Source organism: Cebus imitator, unplaced genomic scaffold (genome assembly GCF_001604975.1).
Source record: "Cebus imitator isolate Cc_AM_T3 unplaced genomic scaffold, Cebus_imitator-1.0 Scaffold149, whole genome shotgun sequence".
NCBI classification, from domain to species: domain Eukaryota; kingdom Metazoa; phylum Chordata; class Mammalia; order Primates; family Cebidae; genus Cebus; species Cebus imitator.
In genome coordinates, this window is record NW_016107464.1 from 1826575 (window position 1) to 1842288 (window position 15714).

At 43.8% G+C, this 15714-nt stretch overlaps 1 protein-coding gene across 1 annotated transcript in view; it reads left to right on the forward strand.

The window, feature by feature from the left end:
* Positions 1–15714, forward strand: part of LOC108314236 (phospholipid-transporting ATPase FetA-like) — an 89172-nt gene extending 73458 nt beyond the window's left edge. The window contains exons 23-28 of the mRNA XM_017543073.2: positions 1966–2049; positions 3678–3923; positions 4098–4236; positions 5461–5591; positions 5688–5871; positions 15500–15714. Coding sequence (XP_017398562.2) covers positions 1966–2049; positions 3678–3923; positions 4098–4236; positions 5461–5591; positions 5688–5871; positions 15500–15606 — 891 coding nt within the window. The 3' untranslated portion in view covers positions 15607–15714. The remainder of the gene's footprint in view (positions 1–1965; positions 2050–3677; positions 3924–4097; positions 4237–5460; positions 5592–5687; positions 5872–15499) is intronic.

Genomic DNA, 15714 nt, shown 5'->3' on the forward strand with positions numbered 1-15714 from the left:
TTGTTTGTTTTTTGTTGTTGGTTTTTTTTTTTTGAGACGGAGTTTCACTCTTGCTACCCAGGCTGGAGTGCAATGGCGCGATCTGGGCTCACTGCAACCTCCGCCTCCTGGGTTCAGGCAATTCTCCTGCCTCAACCTCCTGAGTAACTGGGATTACAGGCACGCGCCACCATGCCCAGCTAATGTTTTTTGTATTTTTAGTAGAGACGGGGTTTCACCATGTTGACCAGGATGGTCTCGATCTCTTGACCTCATGATCCACCCGCCTCGGCCTCCCAAAGTGCCGCGATTACAGGCGCGAGCCCCCGCGCCCGGCTATGTATCTATTTATATTGAGACAGGATCTTACTCTCTTGCTCAGGCTGGAGTACAGTGGTGTGATCATGGCCCACTGCAGCCTCAACTTCCTGGGCTCAGATGATTCTCCTACCTCAGCCTCCCAAGTAGCTGGGACTACAGGTGCGCACCACGACACCCTAATTTTTTGTACTTTTGGTAGAAATGAGGTTTCACCATGTTGCTCAAACTGGTCTTGAACTCCTGGGCTCAAGCAATCTGCCCACCTCAGCCTCCCAGAGTGCTGAGATTTCAGGTGTGAGCCACCACACCTGGCCTAAACTTTCCCTTATGCTATTTTCACTGATGTTGAGACTTTGAATTTCCAAACATATGTAATGGGAACAAATTCCTGGATCTCGGAGTTTTCTTAGCATCCAAAGTCATCTTTTTGGAACAGGCTAAGCCTCAAGGAACCTCTGAGTCATGCCAGATGGACCAATTACGGTGTTCACCCGTAGCCATATCCAGAAATACAGCTTCATTTTGCTTCTCCTTCCCTACTCAAGACTGCCTGTATTCCTGACCCCAACACACACATAATTGTTACTTTGATGAATTAATTCCACATTAGAACGTGAAATCTCCTCCACCTTAGTAGGGAGAAGCGATGCCTGGATTTTCATGTTCTAAAAGGAGTCGCTTTTCCTATGAGAAGTTTTTCAGAAGCATCTCAAGGATTCCCAAGAGAAACAACCTCAGAAACAATTATCTTGGGAGAGTCCTACTTTTGTTGCCATAGACTCCAGGAACAACAGGCCAGTCAGCAAATAGTAGCAGTTTTGTATTTCCCCAAACCATAGCAAAGCCAGTCTGGTTTGTGGGAGGCGTATGTGTCTGCATGTGTTGCTGCTGACCTCTTGTGGCTAGTAAAGAAAAGAGCCTTCTCTAGTCCCCAGGATGGGGTGTCCCGCTAGGGAAGGGTCATTGGGTTTATTTTGCTTGTCAACATTAGGAAGTATGCAGTGCTACAGAAGCCACTGAATGCCACTAAGCAAGTAAAGTGTCCAAACGCTGGGCACAGTGGCTCATGCCTGTGATTCCAACACTTTGGAAGGCCGAGGTGGGTGGATTACCTGAGGTCAGGAGTTTGACACCAGCCTGGCCAACATGGCAAAACCACGGCTCTACAAAAAAATGCAAAAATTAGCTGGGCATGGTGGTGGGCGCCAGTAGTCTCAGCTACTCATGAGGCTGAGAATTGCTTGAACCCCGGAGGCAGAGGTTGTAGTGAGCTGAGATCATGTCACTGCACTCCAGCCTGGGTGACAGAGCAAGACTCCATCTCAAAAAAAAAAGGTTTACCTGCTTAGGAGTGTAGGGGTACAGCTAGCATTCCCTAGCAATTACTCTGGGTCCTTTCTGTGCAGTGAGGGGCTGTATACATTATGGTGGGATTGGTCCAGATCCACCTTGAAAGCGTGATGTGGCCTTACTCTATCCTAGGACCCAGGGTCCTGATAAAGTAGGAACAAGTAGAGACTGGGGTCAACATTCTCAGTCAGGTTTCTCCTGCTGTAGGTTAATGTGAGGGATTGAGGGATGAGGGTGGCTATCTTGGACCTGGAAGGTGGAGCTGGGACTGTAGAGAAGATAGGAGCCTACAAAATCTCCTTGGTATTCTTCCAGACAGTTTATGAGACCTGGTTTATCACATGCTACAATCTGGTCTACACTTCCCTCCCTGTCCTGGGCATGAGTCTGTTTGATCAGGTAAGATCCAGCTGCAAGCCCCTAGTCAGAGTTGAAGCCCCTGGGCCCTTGAGGAATATCCTTAAGAATGAAGAATATAGCACGAGCTGGGCTCTACGAAATCCATTGTAAAGGGAATAATTTCCAGAGTGGGGAAAGGAGCTCATCACCTAGATAGGTATCATGAGATAAAAAAAATTCTCCTCAACAGAGAGTAATTCTCAGTTTTAGAAAGCCAAGTTTTCCTGTATCAATTTTATCTTTGTAGAGAGAAACATGGAAATTGTGCTGTACAGTAAATTCAGTATATATAAAAGTAATTAAAATATGTTTAGAAAATAAAAAAGCAAAATATGAATGGAAAAAAATAAAGAAAACAGAGTTATTGGGGTAGGACTGGGTAATGTTTGGAACTTCAAAAAGGAGAGACTCCTTCAGGGATAATGAGGATGAGATAAGCCAATGCAGGAACACCAGGCATGGGAGTATAATTGTGATAGTTTATATCATAAGGAGCCAGACTAAGGGATACCATCTGTCCCTGTCAGAAATTCCCTGGGCATTGAGGGTCCTCTGTCTTCTACCCCAACCTTTAGTCCTGGGCACATGGTATAGAAAATGAGTCTTCAAAAAGGAATAAAGTAGCTGAAATAGGACATCATGAGATCATGGCTGTTGGTCTCCACAGGAAATGGCTCTAAAGGAAATTCTCCAGGAAGTAACTCCTAACCTCAGAACAACAAGAGGGATGGGTTTTATTACTCAATAGTCCATCCAGCTTCAGTGGCCTAATTCTAGGGATCTACCTCTGAAACCAGCCCCAGGCTTTGTTAATTTTTTTACCTTCAGTTCACCAGTAGCTATGGGAGTGGAAGAAACATCACAGAACATGCACACCTCTAAAAGACTAAGTGGTCCCCATTGGTGTCCATTTCTCCCACACTGACTTTTGACATAAAGAATATTCAACTATGGCTGGGCATGGTGGCTCACATCTGTAATCCCAGCACTATGGGAGGCCAAGGTGGGTGGATCACTTGAAGTCATGAGTTTGAGACCAGCCTGGCCAACGTGGCAAAACCCCGTCTCCACTAAAAATATAAAAATTAGCCGGGTGTGGTGGCGGACACCTCCAGCTACTCAGGAATCTGAGAAACCAGAATTGCTTGAACCTCAGAAGCGGAGGCTGCAGTAAGCCAAGATGGTGCCACTGTACTCCAGTCTGGGTGATAGTGTAAAACTGTAACTAAAAAAAAAAAGATATTCAACTGAAAGAAGACTTATACCTGGGGACTTATATCCCAGCTGCCTCCCCCATCCCAAGCTCTAGTCCTCCCTCCCAGCTACCCACAAGCCTAGTTGCCCCCTTTCATAACTCCCCATTTCTAACTCTCTCCAAGTCTTTCCAAGCATTCTGACCTTCTCCCAGCTTCCTTCCACTACCCAGATCCTTGCCTAAACAGTAGGACTTCAGATAGGGCCTGTAGTCACTGTTCAGTTCTCTGGTTCCACTTCTCAAGTAATCCATAAGGAAGCTCCCAGGCAGCCTGGCAGCAGACTCAGTGAGAGGAGAAGCCTCTACCCTGTTGAAGATGGGACCTTCTATGGAGAGACCCTGAGCCTTCTTCCTTACCCTCTGATGCTTCCAGGATGTGAATGACACATGGAGCCTCCATTTCCCAGAGCTGTATGAGCCAGGCCAGGACAACCTCTATTTCAACAAGAAGGAATTTGTGAAGTGTTTAATGCACGGGATCTACAGTTCCTTCGTGTTATTCTTTGTCCCCATGGGGACTTTTTACAATACAGAACGAAATGATGGCAAGGATATCTCCAACTGCCAGTCCTTCTCCCTGGTGGTGCAGACCTCCTTGATCTGGGTGGTCACAATGCAGGTGTGGCCAGTGGCAGTGGGGGTAAGGGGATTGGATGGGGGCCTGTCTGAAAGAGTGGGAGGAATAGAGGGAGGGAGTGTGGGAAGGGAGCAACCTTCATTGCAGAATTGGAGGAGGGAGGTTGCTGACAGGTCCCAGGTTACAGACTATTACACATAAGAGGGTATTTTTCAGATTGCTTTGAGGACAACCTACTGGACAATAATAAACCACATCTTCATCTGGGGTAGCCTGGGTCTCTACTTTTGCATGTCATTATTCCTGTACAGCGATGGCTTGTGCCTAGCGTTCCCTGACGTCTTCCAATTCCTAGGTAAGGCCCTGCCCGGTGTGTGGTGGGTGAGGAATCAGGTATATTCATTTAGTAAATGTTTACCGAGAAGCCATTACTATGTGCTAGGACAGAGATATAAATAAGACATGGTCTCAGCCCTAAAAGGACACAAAATCTAGCTAGGGAAATAAGTTACCTTATTCAGGTTTCCAAGATATTTTCAAAAGTTGTATGTGATTAGCTTTTTACCAGCATCCTAAGAAGTAGGCAGTGCAATAATTATTAGAGCCATTTTAGACACTGGAGGGTGTTTTCAAATTACGGGACTCAAATCTAGGTTTCCTGGTTCCAGTTCAATATCCTTTATGCTGTGGCATATTGCCTTATTGTCTCCCATATTATTTTTCCCTCTCTCTCATCTCCACTCTGCTGAAGACAAAATATAGAGAGTAGATATGTAGTTGTAGTTGGCTCTCATCTTTTTTTTTTTTCATTTGTTGAGACTCTGTTGCTCTGTCTCTGTCACCCTGACTGGAGTGCAGTGGTGCAATCCTGGCTCACTGCAACCTCTGCCTCCTGGGTTTAAGCAATTCTCATGCCTCAGCCTCCCCACTAGCTGAGACTACAGCCATGCACCACCATGCACTGCTAATTTTTTTGTATTTTTGGTAGAAGCATGATTTTTCTATGTTGGCCAGGCTTGTCTCAAACTCCTGGCCTAAAGCAAGGGCCCGCCTGGGGCTCCCAAAGTGCTAGGATTACAAGCATGAGCCACCGTGCCACCGCACCCACCTGACCTTTTATCAGGACATTCATTTTTCTCCTGCAAAGCTTTCTCTTTTTTCCTTTTTCCTTTTTTTATTTTATTTTTTACTTTTTAAATTTTTCATTGTTTTTTTGTTAGTTTGTTTTCTTGTTTGTTTCCTCCTCTAAAACTTTCTTTCCCATTTTTGGATCCAGGCCAGTGCTCTAGGATTCCCTCATAATGAAATCCTGCTCCCCTATCCTGCCCTATCCTGCCCTGCCTTTAGAGGGAGATAGAGGCACATGGATTCACAGTGACTTTGGTTGGGCAAAGGACCCAACCTGCAATTCTTTTGTATTTATATTATTTCTCAGGAGCCTAGACTAACTCCACATTAATAACTTCCTTCTTTGGACTAGAGAGGTGTCTAAGTTTTGGCTGGTAACTCCCACCCCTGGTCCCACTCCTGTCCCCCAGGCTCTGTTTCAGCCTTTCCCCTCCTTGCTCACTGTTTATAGGTGTGGTCAGGAACACTCTGAACCAGCCGCAAACGCTGCTGAGCATTATCCTCAGCGTGGTCCTCTGTATGTTGCCTATGATTGGGTACCAATTTCTTAAACCACTATTCTGGCCTATCAGCGTGGACAAGGTGAGTGGAACAGAGAATCTACTCAGATATAATTCATGACCTTCTTTTGTCTTTGCCTCTGTGGATGAAAACCCTATCCCCATGCTCTTGCTTTAGGTTTTTGACAGAATTCAAGCATGCAGACTTCCACAGCAAACCCCAGCCAAGACCAGACTGAAACAATCGAGCTCTCGACGTTCTGCCTATGCATTCTCCCATCAACACGGCTTTGGGGCCCTCATCACTTCTGGCAAGACAATGAAGTCCAGGATGTCCAAGAAAAACACCCTTTTTCAAAAAGGTAGAGGCCCTAGGGAAATTCCAAAGGAGGCAGTCAGTGCTCTTCCTCATATTCATGCAACTTAGTAAGGAAGGATTAGAGTCCCTGGGAAATAAGCATAAGCCTGCTCCTTCACTCTCATTAGGAACTAAGCCTCCTAATTGTCCAGAAGGCTATGCCCAGGTAAGATGAGGAGAGGTAAGGAAAGAGCCCCCAGAGATCTGCCAGAGTTGCAGCATTTCAAAAAAAAAAAAAAAAAAAAAAAAAAAAAAGCAACGTCAGGCCCACCTTCCACCATCTCTTGCAAGTTACAATCCAGACAAGCATATATAGAAGTAGTGGATGAAGAGGGACAGGATGGGGAAGGGAAAAGAAGATGGGACCTAAGAATTTTACTTCGGGCCCTGACTCCTATACTCTGAGCAAGCATAAACTTTCCCAGGGCCCTACATGAACATATTCCCGTCCAGGCATCCTTCTCAGGTTTACCTGGGAGATTCAGGGTAAGTCGTTTGCTGGCCCTGGGTAGCAAAAGGAGGCATCTGTGCAGAGTTGGTCTTAAGAAGCTGAAAGAGGGTTTCTGGACCATAAGTAAGTAAAAAGAAATGGAGGTGGTTCCTGCCTGGATAAGACAACTCAAGGTTTTGCCTTTTTGTGCTCTCTGTGACTTCTCTGACTCAAGAGCTGATACCTGCTCAGGCCTCAGAACTGAGAAGGTGATATTGCAGGAGATTTTTAAGATTCTTTTCTTAAGGAGACATAAGCCATAATTGGTGAGCATATGTCCTTATTCCATAAAATTATTTTGAGAAGAAATTGTATGTACTTAAAAAATTGTTTCTTAGGAGTTTAGAATTGGAGTAATAAATTGCTTATTTTGAAGCAGAGAGATTTGTATGGTCTGTTGGGACCCCAGTGACAATAATATAATCTGAGCAATATCTTTGGTCCAGACTCCCACCAACTTCCTCCTTCAGATTAGACCAATACTTCTCCTTTCCCCCCCTTTTTTTCTCCTTTTTCGGCTCCCCTCCACTTTTCGTTCCCCTCTTGCTAAACTCTAATTTGGCCTCAGTATGACCACATCTTTTGCCAATATGGCTCTCTCCCTTTGCATACCTTAAGTATCGTTTCTTAGGTTCTTTGCTCGTCTTTCTCTGTACCCTTTTCCTGAATGACTTCATCCAGACTCTTGACTTCATTTACCAATAGAAAGAAGATTCACATGGCGGGGCATGGTGGCTCATGCCTGTAATTCTAGGACTTTGAGAGGCCAAGGTGGGTGGATTACCTGAAGTCTGGAGTTCAAGACTGCCTGACCAACATGGAGAAACCCCATCTCTACTAAAAATACAAAATAAGCTGTGTGTGGTGGTGGACACCTGTAATCCCAGCTATTCGGGAGTCTGAGGCAGGAGAATCACTTGAACCTGGGAGGTGGAGATTGTAGTGAGCCGAGATCTTGCCATTGCACTCCACCCTGGGCAACAAGAGTGAAACTCTGTCTCAAAAAAGAAAAAAAAGAAAGAAGATTCATAGTCTCTATCCCAGATCTCCCTGCTAAGGCCCAGATCCACATATTAAACTAACTCCCAGACCTTTCACTTTGTCACACCTCCAGAAACTTAACACTCAACCTGTACTAATCATTTTCCCTCCCACTTTTACACCAGGATGCCACCACCACCATCTGAGTCACCCGAGGCCAAATGATGAGAATCATCCTATACCTCTTCCTTTAGCTCAATGTCCAGTGGTCAAGTTATATAAATTCTGCATCCTTATTATTTCTTGTTTCCAGCTCCCTCCATTATTACTACCATTGCCCTTGCTCAGATTTCATCACCTCGTATCTGGATTATGGCATAAAATCTCCCAACTCAGCTCCCTGGTTCTCCCCTTTGTTTTTGTTTGTTTCTCTGTTTTTGAAATGGAGTTTCACTCTCGTTGCCCAGGCTGGAGTGCAGTGGCGGTGATCTAGGCTCACTGCAACCTCCAACTCCCAGGTTCAAGCGATTTTCCTGCCTCCACCTCCTTGGTTCTCCCCTTTCTAAAGCATCAGTAATATTATTTTAAGAGTAATCTTTCTGGAAAGCAAATTTGATCATGTCAAGCCTCAGTTTAGCATCCTTTAAGGAAATCTCATGCTTTCTGGATCCTGTTAAAATTTGGACTTTTTACTATTGGGCCCTCGCTAGCCTTGTCTTCCACCACTCCCCATCTGCATGCACTCCAGTCATGATGTTTCTAGTCTTCATGTCATCAAACACACTGGTCTCATATATTAAAGTGCTTTCCCCCACAACCATATTCATCTAGTGAACCCCTCATCACCTTCAAAACTCAGAGTTGTTGGAACTAGACAGTGATGGTTGAACAATACTGTCAAAGTAGTAATTGCCACTGAATTGTACATTTTTAAATGGTTGATTTTATGTTATGTGAAGTTCACTTCAACTTTTTTAAAACAGCTCAGATTAAGCATTGTCTCTTCCAGGAGCTTTTCCTAATTCCTCATTGTGATTCATTATACCTGTCCTGTTTGTTTCTCTCCCTCTTTCTTTTGTCTAGATAATGTCTGTCTGCTCTTAATTCTCAGCTTGCAGTATTTCATCTAGGAGCCTTCCCTGAGACCACATCCTCCTCTTCTGAGTTGGTTGCCTCTTCGTTGCATGAGACCCATCTAAGTGTTAGGCTATGAATAATCTTGAAGGCAAGAATTTTATGTCACTTTTTTATTCCCATCAACCAGAAAAATCCTAGCACTTAGATTGTTAATGTTTTTCTTGTTGTTGTTGTTGTTGTTTGAGATGGAGTCTCACTCTGTTGCCCAGGCTGGAGTACAGTGGTAGGATCTCGGCTCACTGCAACCTCTGCCTCCTGAGTTCAAGCAATTCTTGTGCCTCAGCCTTCTGAGTAGCTGGGATTACAGGCGCATGCCACCATGCCTGGCTGATTTTTGTATTTTTAGTAGAGACAGGGTTTCACCATGTTTTGAACTCCTGACCTCAGGTAATCTGCCTGCCTCAGCCTCCCAAAGTGCTGGGATTACAGGTGTAAGCCACCGTGCCTGGCTGTGATTATTAATGTTTTTCAGTGAACAAGTGGATGAACAAAATCTACTACCTTTTATTTTTCCTAAACTTGCTTCTTACCCTTTCCTTTCTAAATGAATCTCATCTTTCTGTATCTAAGTTCCAGCTATACTTCAGGGGCCTCTTTTTATGAAACATAGTTACTGATGGTCTCCCCTCTAAGGCATCTGTAAAAATACAGTTTGGACCAGTAATATGTCCCAAAGCCCCTGAACAATCACTACCCTCTCCTGGTGGTTTATATGCATTCCAGGAGATTTGAATCTCAGTCTCTGCTAAGGATCCAAGAAAGTAAATGCGACATTCCAAAATGTGGTGTGAGATGGCCATGCAAGACCTGCCAAAGAAAGGGGGGTGTGGATTATAAAAAACAAGTTTACAACTCTTAGTTGCTGACCCACCTTAAGAAAAGGGGCAGAAATGCAGACAGTAGAGAGAGGTCTTTGGAGAGAATTGTTAGTGGGCTTTAAGGACTTCCCCTCAGTTCAGTTTAAGTTGAGAAGACTTTAAGGAAATTATTTGGTGAGAGTAATATGATTAATGTGTCTGGGAGACACAAAGGACAGATACCTACCTCATACCTGGAAAATCTAAAACAGCAGTCTGTTCTGCGGCAGAGCAAAAAGTGGCTATGGTGAAATTGGCCTGTGTTCCCATTTACAGGCAAGGGATGCATGAGTGCTACCCACAGACCAGATATAGGCCATGTCGTAATTATCTGAAAGTTTGAGGAAACTTCAGCAGGAAGAAGTAGAGGATATGCTGTCAAATGCTAGTGGATTTATAATAAGATAGAAGGAAGGGGCATGAGGTAAATTTTCTTTATCTCAATTTTGGAGGTGGTTACATTTGTCAAAATTGATTGACCTGTACACTTAAAATTTATACATTTTACTTTATGTAAGCTATATCTCAATAAAGTTCAGTTTTGTAATGCCTAGAGATTTTTAATGGAGTTGTAAGTGACCAACTACGGTAGCTGAATTCACCCACATTGAAGTAACTAGCTATAGGAGAGATATCTCCACCAGTGGGGAGAGAATTTCTGAAGAACCTACAAAAGGACCTGTTGAAATAGAGTCAGCTTTAGATATCTGCCAGGTCTTTTTTTTTTTTTTTTTTTTTTTTTTGAGATGGAATCTTACTCTGTCACCCAGGCTGAAGTGCAGTGGTGCCATCTTGGCTCACTGCAACCTCTGCCTCCTGGGTTCCAACAATTCTGCCTCCACCTCCCAAGTAGCTGGGATTACAGGCATTTAGTAGAGACAGGTTTTCACCATGTTAGCCAGGCTGGCCTCAAACTCCTGGCCTCAAGTGTTCTACCTGCCGCAGCCTCCCAGAGTACTGGGGTTATAGGCATGAGCCACTATGCCTGACTTACCTGCCAAGCCTTAAAATTAGTTCACAACAGTATTAGTCAAGTAAAGACTTTCTTTATCTCATCTCTCTCCTGTCCTGCTCAAGCCCTGGAGAAAAAAAGAATTAGGAAGCTGAAGGAGGAGGAGAGGTAAGTAGAAATACAGATATCTACAAAGTTCACTGAACCTAGCCACATGCAACACAGCCAAGCTGAAAGATAAGGAAAAGCATTAATTATAAAGGTTGAAGTTTTTAAAAATTATTTCATTAAATCACCTTAACTACTAAAGTGAAACTTAAAAGTGACAAGTACTGGTTGCTACTAAAAAGGACCATTCACTAAGTACATTTTGCATCAGTACTTGTTCCTTCACATTGTACTTTTATGAGAGACAACTTCTTTCTGTAAACCTCATGAACCAACCTCTGTTAGCATCCAGCTTTTCTTCTGTAACTTCCTCACCTCTCTCAGCCTTCATAGAATTGAAGAGAGTTAGGGCCTTGCTCTGGATTAGACTTTGGCTTAAGGGAATGTTGTGGCTGGTCTGAGCTTCTGTACAGACCACTCAAACTTGCTCTGTATTGGCAATAAGGCTGTTTTGCTTTTTTATTTGTGTGTTCATTGGAATAGCACTTTAAATTTCCTTCAAGAACTTTTCCTTTGCATTCACAACCTGGCTAACTGGTGTAAGAGGCCTAGCTTTCAGCCTATCTTAGCTTTTGACATACCTTCCTCAATAATCTTAATCATTTCTAGCTCTTTATTTCAGTTGAGAGACATGTGACTCTTCCTTTCACTTGAAGATTTAGAGGCCATTTAGGTTATTAATTGGCCTGATTTCAATATTTTTGTCTCTCAAAGAATAGGGAGGCCTGAGGAGAGGGAGAGACAGGGGAATGACTGGTTGGTGGAACAGTCAGAACATACATTTATTAAATTTGCTATCTTCTATGGGCACAGTTCATGGTGCCCCAAAGAAATAACATAGTAACATCAAAGATCACTGATCACCGTAACAGATGTAATACTAATGAAAAAGTTTGAAATATTGCAAGGATCACCAAAATGTGATACAGAGACACAAAGTGAGCATATGCTTTTGGAAAAATGACACTGATAGACTTGCTCAATTCAGGGTTCCCACACACCTTCAATTTGTAAAAAAAAAAAAATGCAGTATCTGTGAAATGCAACAGAGCAAAGCACGATAAAACGAAGCATGCCTATACTTGGTATGTGGTAGTCAGAGAAGGCCTTTCTGAGGAAGTGACATGTGAAATGAGATCTAAAAGACTAGATGGATCTAGTCCTGCAAACATCTGGTGGAAAGGCAATTCAAAGTAAAATGCTAGTGCAAAGTTCCTGAGGTAAGAGCAAGCTTTGTAAGTAAGAAAAAGAAGCCTAATGTGGACGAAACATTGTAAGCAAAGGACAGAGTAGTTAGATAAAAACCACAGGGAGCAGTGGAGAGTTTTAAAGCCCATTTCAAAAGATTGCTCACACTACTATATGGAGAATAAGAGTGCAAACGTGACCTGGACACAGTGGCTCATGCCTATAACACCAGCACTTTGGGAGGCCGAGGCGGGCAGATTGAGGTCAGGAGCTCAAGACCAGCCTGCCCAACATGGTGAAATGCCCTCTCTACTAAAAATACAAAAAGTAGCCGAGTGTGGTAGCAAATGCCTATAATCCCAGCTGCTCTGGAGGCTGAGACCGGAGAATGTCTTGAACACAGGAGGAGGAGGTTGCAGTGAGACAAGACTGGAGTACAGTGGTGCCATCTTGGCTCATTGCAACATGTGCCTCCCAGGTTCAAGTGATTCTTCTGCCTCAGCCTCCCTAATAGCTGGGACCACAGGCACATGCCACCACACCCAGCTAATTTTTTGTCTTTTTAGTAGAGATGGGATTTCATTATGTTGGCCAGGCTGGTCTCAAACTCCTGGCCCCAAATGATCTGCCTGCCTCTGCCTCCCAGAGTGCACTGCCCGGTGATGGTCATATTTGTACCACTTAACTTCACTACCCCCAGCCACAACTGTCCTAGAGTGGGTATATAACCAGATAGAGCTTCTTTCTCTGGGACTCAGGATTAGAGCTGTGAAAAACTAAGTCAGTGATGAAGTCAGGAGTTAAAAGTTTGCGTAGTTTTAGGAAGTGGGACCTCCACTTTGAAGTGGCCATGATTTGCTATAAGAGGATAAGTGAGCCAAGTTTTCTAGTCTATAAAGAGAAGAATGAAGAAGATGACCAAAGAGAAAGAGACAAGACACTAGTCCATCCCCATAGAAAGCCTCATGAGGGACTTTCTGAAGTTAGGTTCTGTGAGGACATCTTTTTACCTAAACTAGATTGAGGGTATTTTTTATTATTTTTTTTTTGAGACGGAGTCTTGCTCTGTTGTCCAGGCTGGAGTGCAGTGGCATGATCTCAGCTCACTGCAAACTCCACCTCCCAGGTTCAAGCCATTCTTTTGCCTCAGCCTCCCAAGTAGCTGGAATTACAGGTGTGTACCGCCGCACCTGGGCTAACTTTTGTATTTTTAGTAGAGACGGGATTTCACCATGTTGGCCAGGCTGATCTTGAACTCCTGAACTCAAGTAATCCACCCACTTTGGCCTCCAAAAGTGGTGAGATTACAGGTGTGAGCCACCTGCGCCCAGCCAAGAATATTTTATTCTCTGTTGCCAATAGCAAAAACACAGAGGCAGTTCCAATGTACACAAGTTAGGTTCACACTTGTTCTTTTCAACAGCATGTCAGAAACAGGGAGAGGTCACAGTGCCGTCCCACTTATCTTGCACCCTTTTCTTTAAGAACTCATGGGGGAAGTAATCTAAGCTTATTTGCCCCTGCCAGAAATAGAGAAAAACAAGGAACACTGCCCTAGCCCCAACATATCCCTGTGATTCTAGCTCCAAATCTTCTACCAAATCTTCTAAGATTCATGCAAAATGTTTTGGAAAATACACATCATTTGAAGGATCCTGGGAGTCATTCAAGACTATTTGCTCTACTTTACCCCGCCCACCCCCATGACACATTCAATTAATCACTCAGTTCTACAGATTTCTATACCCTAAATCACCCTTGAATCTATTTCCTCTTATCTAAGCCTTCAGCCACTGCCCTAATTCAGACTCTCTCAGTTCTCATCATAATTACCAATCTCCTAACTGATCTCCTTACCTTCCTCTAATTCAATATCCACACTCCTACTAAAGTGAGATTTCTAAAGCTCAGATCTGTTCAAATCACTCTCCTGCTTGAAATAATAGTGTCAACAGCCTTCAGAATAAAATCCAAACTCAGCCAGTCATGGTGGCTCATGCCGTAATCCCAGCACTTTGGGAGCCCGAGACAGGCGGGTTCATTTGAGGTCAGGAGTCCAAGACCAACCTGGCCAACATGGTGAAACTCTGTCTCTGCTAAAAATACAAAATTCACTGGGCGTGGTAGCATGCATCTGTAATCCCAGTTTATCCAGAGGCTGAGGCAGAAGAATCACTTGAGCCCGAGAGGCAGAGGTGGCAGTGAACCGAGATTGCACCACTGCACTCCATCCGGGGCAACAGAGCGAGACTCTGTCTCAATGAAATAAAATAAAATCCAAATTCCCAAACATGCATATAAGGCCCTTCTTAATCTCGCTGCTGCTTCCTCCTACACTTTGCCCATACTTAACTAACACCTATACTACTTGAGTTTCCCTAAGGCATCATGCTTTCTTTGTTTTTATTGTTTCATTATTATTATTTTTATTTTTGAGACAGCGTTTCATTCTTGTTGCCCAGGCTGGAGTGCAATGGCACGATCTCAGCTCACTGCAGCCTCCACCTCCCGGATTCAAGCAATTCTGCCTCAGCCTCCCAAGTAGCTGGAATTACAGGCATGTGCCACCATGCCTGCCTAATTTTTTATTTTTAGTAGAGATGGGGTTTCACCATGTTGGTCAGGCTGGTCTCAAACTCCTGACCTCAGGTGATCCACCTACCTTGGCCTCCCAAAGTCTTGGGATTACAAGCGTGAGCCCCCGAGCCTGGCCTCTTTGTTTGCTTGAGATGGACTTTAGATCTTGTTGCCCAGGCTGAAGTACAATGGTGCAATCTCAGCTCACTGCAACCTCTACCTCCCAGGCTCAACCAATTCTCCTGCCTCAGCCTCCTGAGTAGATGGGATTACAGGCACCCGCCAGTATGCCCAACTAATTTTTTTATTTTTGGTAGAGATGAGGTTCACCATGTTGGCCAGGCTAGTCTTGAACTCCTGACCTCAGGTGATCCACTCCCCTTGGCCACCCAAAGTGCTGGGGTTACAGGTATGAGCCACCACACCCGGGCAGCATCATGCTTTCTTATGTCTCTGTATTTTTATATATTCTTTGATTTGCAAGTGTCTGGAAAACTTAAGAAAGACTTTTAAATGGGTGTCCTTTTAATGGAATGTTGAGTGCTGCTAAGGATCCTTGGGAATTGTTTGTTTATATTAGTGGTGAGAGCTTTTGATTTCCTTTGACTATGTTCCTATTTTATAAGTAAGCTATTTTCTAACTTGTTGGAGTTAGAATTTGACTTTAGAATACTGACACAAATAATGCAAAAGATTTCCTGCCTATAACAATGCAAATGATTCCTGTTCTGGGTGATGCAAATGAATTTTGTCCATTTATTTCTAAATAAACAGAAATAAATGGACATTTATTTCTGTTTATTTAGAACAGACATTTATTTCTAAGTCAAATCTTCATTTGAACAGGTTTTAATATCTTACTGGTTCCCTCATTAATTAGTGAGTTCAATAAAACCTTTGAAATATGTTCATTGTATATTTATATGAGCCTCTGCCAGGCACAGTGCCTGATGCCTGTAATCCCAGCACTTTAGGAGGCAGAGGAGGGTGAATTGCTTGAGCTCAGGAGTTCAAGACCAGCCTGGGTAACATGGTGAAACCCTGTCTTTACTAAAAATACAAAAATTACCCAGGTGTGGTGGTGCATACCTTTAGTCTCAGCTACTCTGGAGGCTGAGATGGGAGGATCGCTGGAGTCCAGGAAATTGAGGCTGCAGTGAGCCATGATTGCACCACTGCACTCCGGCCTGGGTAACAGAGACCCTGTCTCAAAAAATAAAAATACTTGCATAAGGCTCATTATTTTACCTTTTCGAAAGTTATTCTTTAGCATAAACAACAGGAAGTAACCCACACTCACTGAAGCCAAAAATGAGATTCCTATGGATAGAAGGATGTATCACGATCCTGGGAAAGGAATCCAGCTGGGTAGGCCTCAGAAAGAAGTGAAACCAGCTGCTGGAAGGTCCCAAGAACCTAGGGAGTAGTCTCTTTGTGTCTAGACTTACTCCTCTGTGTGCAACGGACTGATCTTCCTTCTCAGCAAACTGTTTTTCA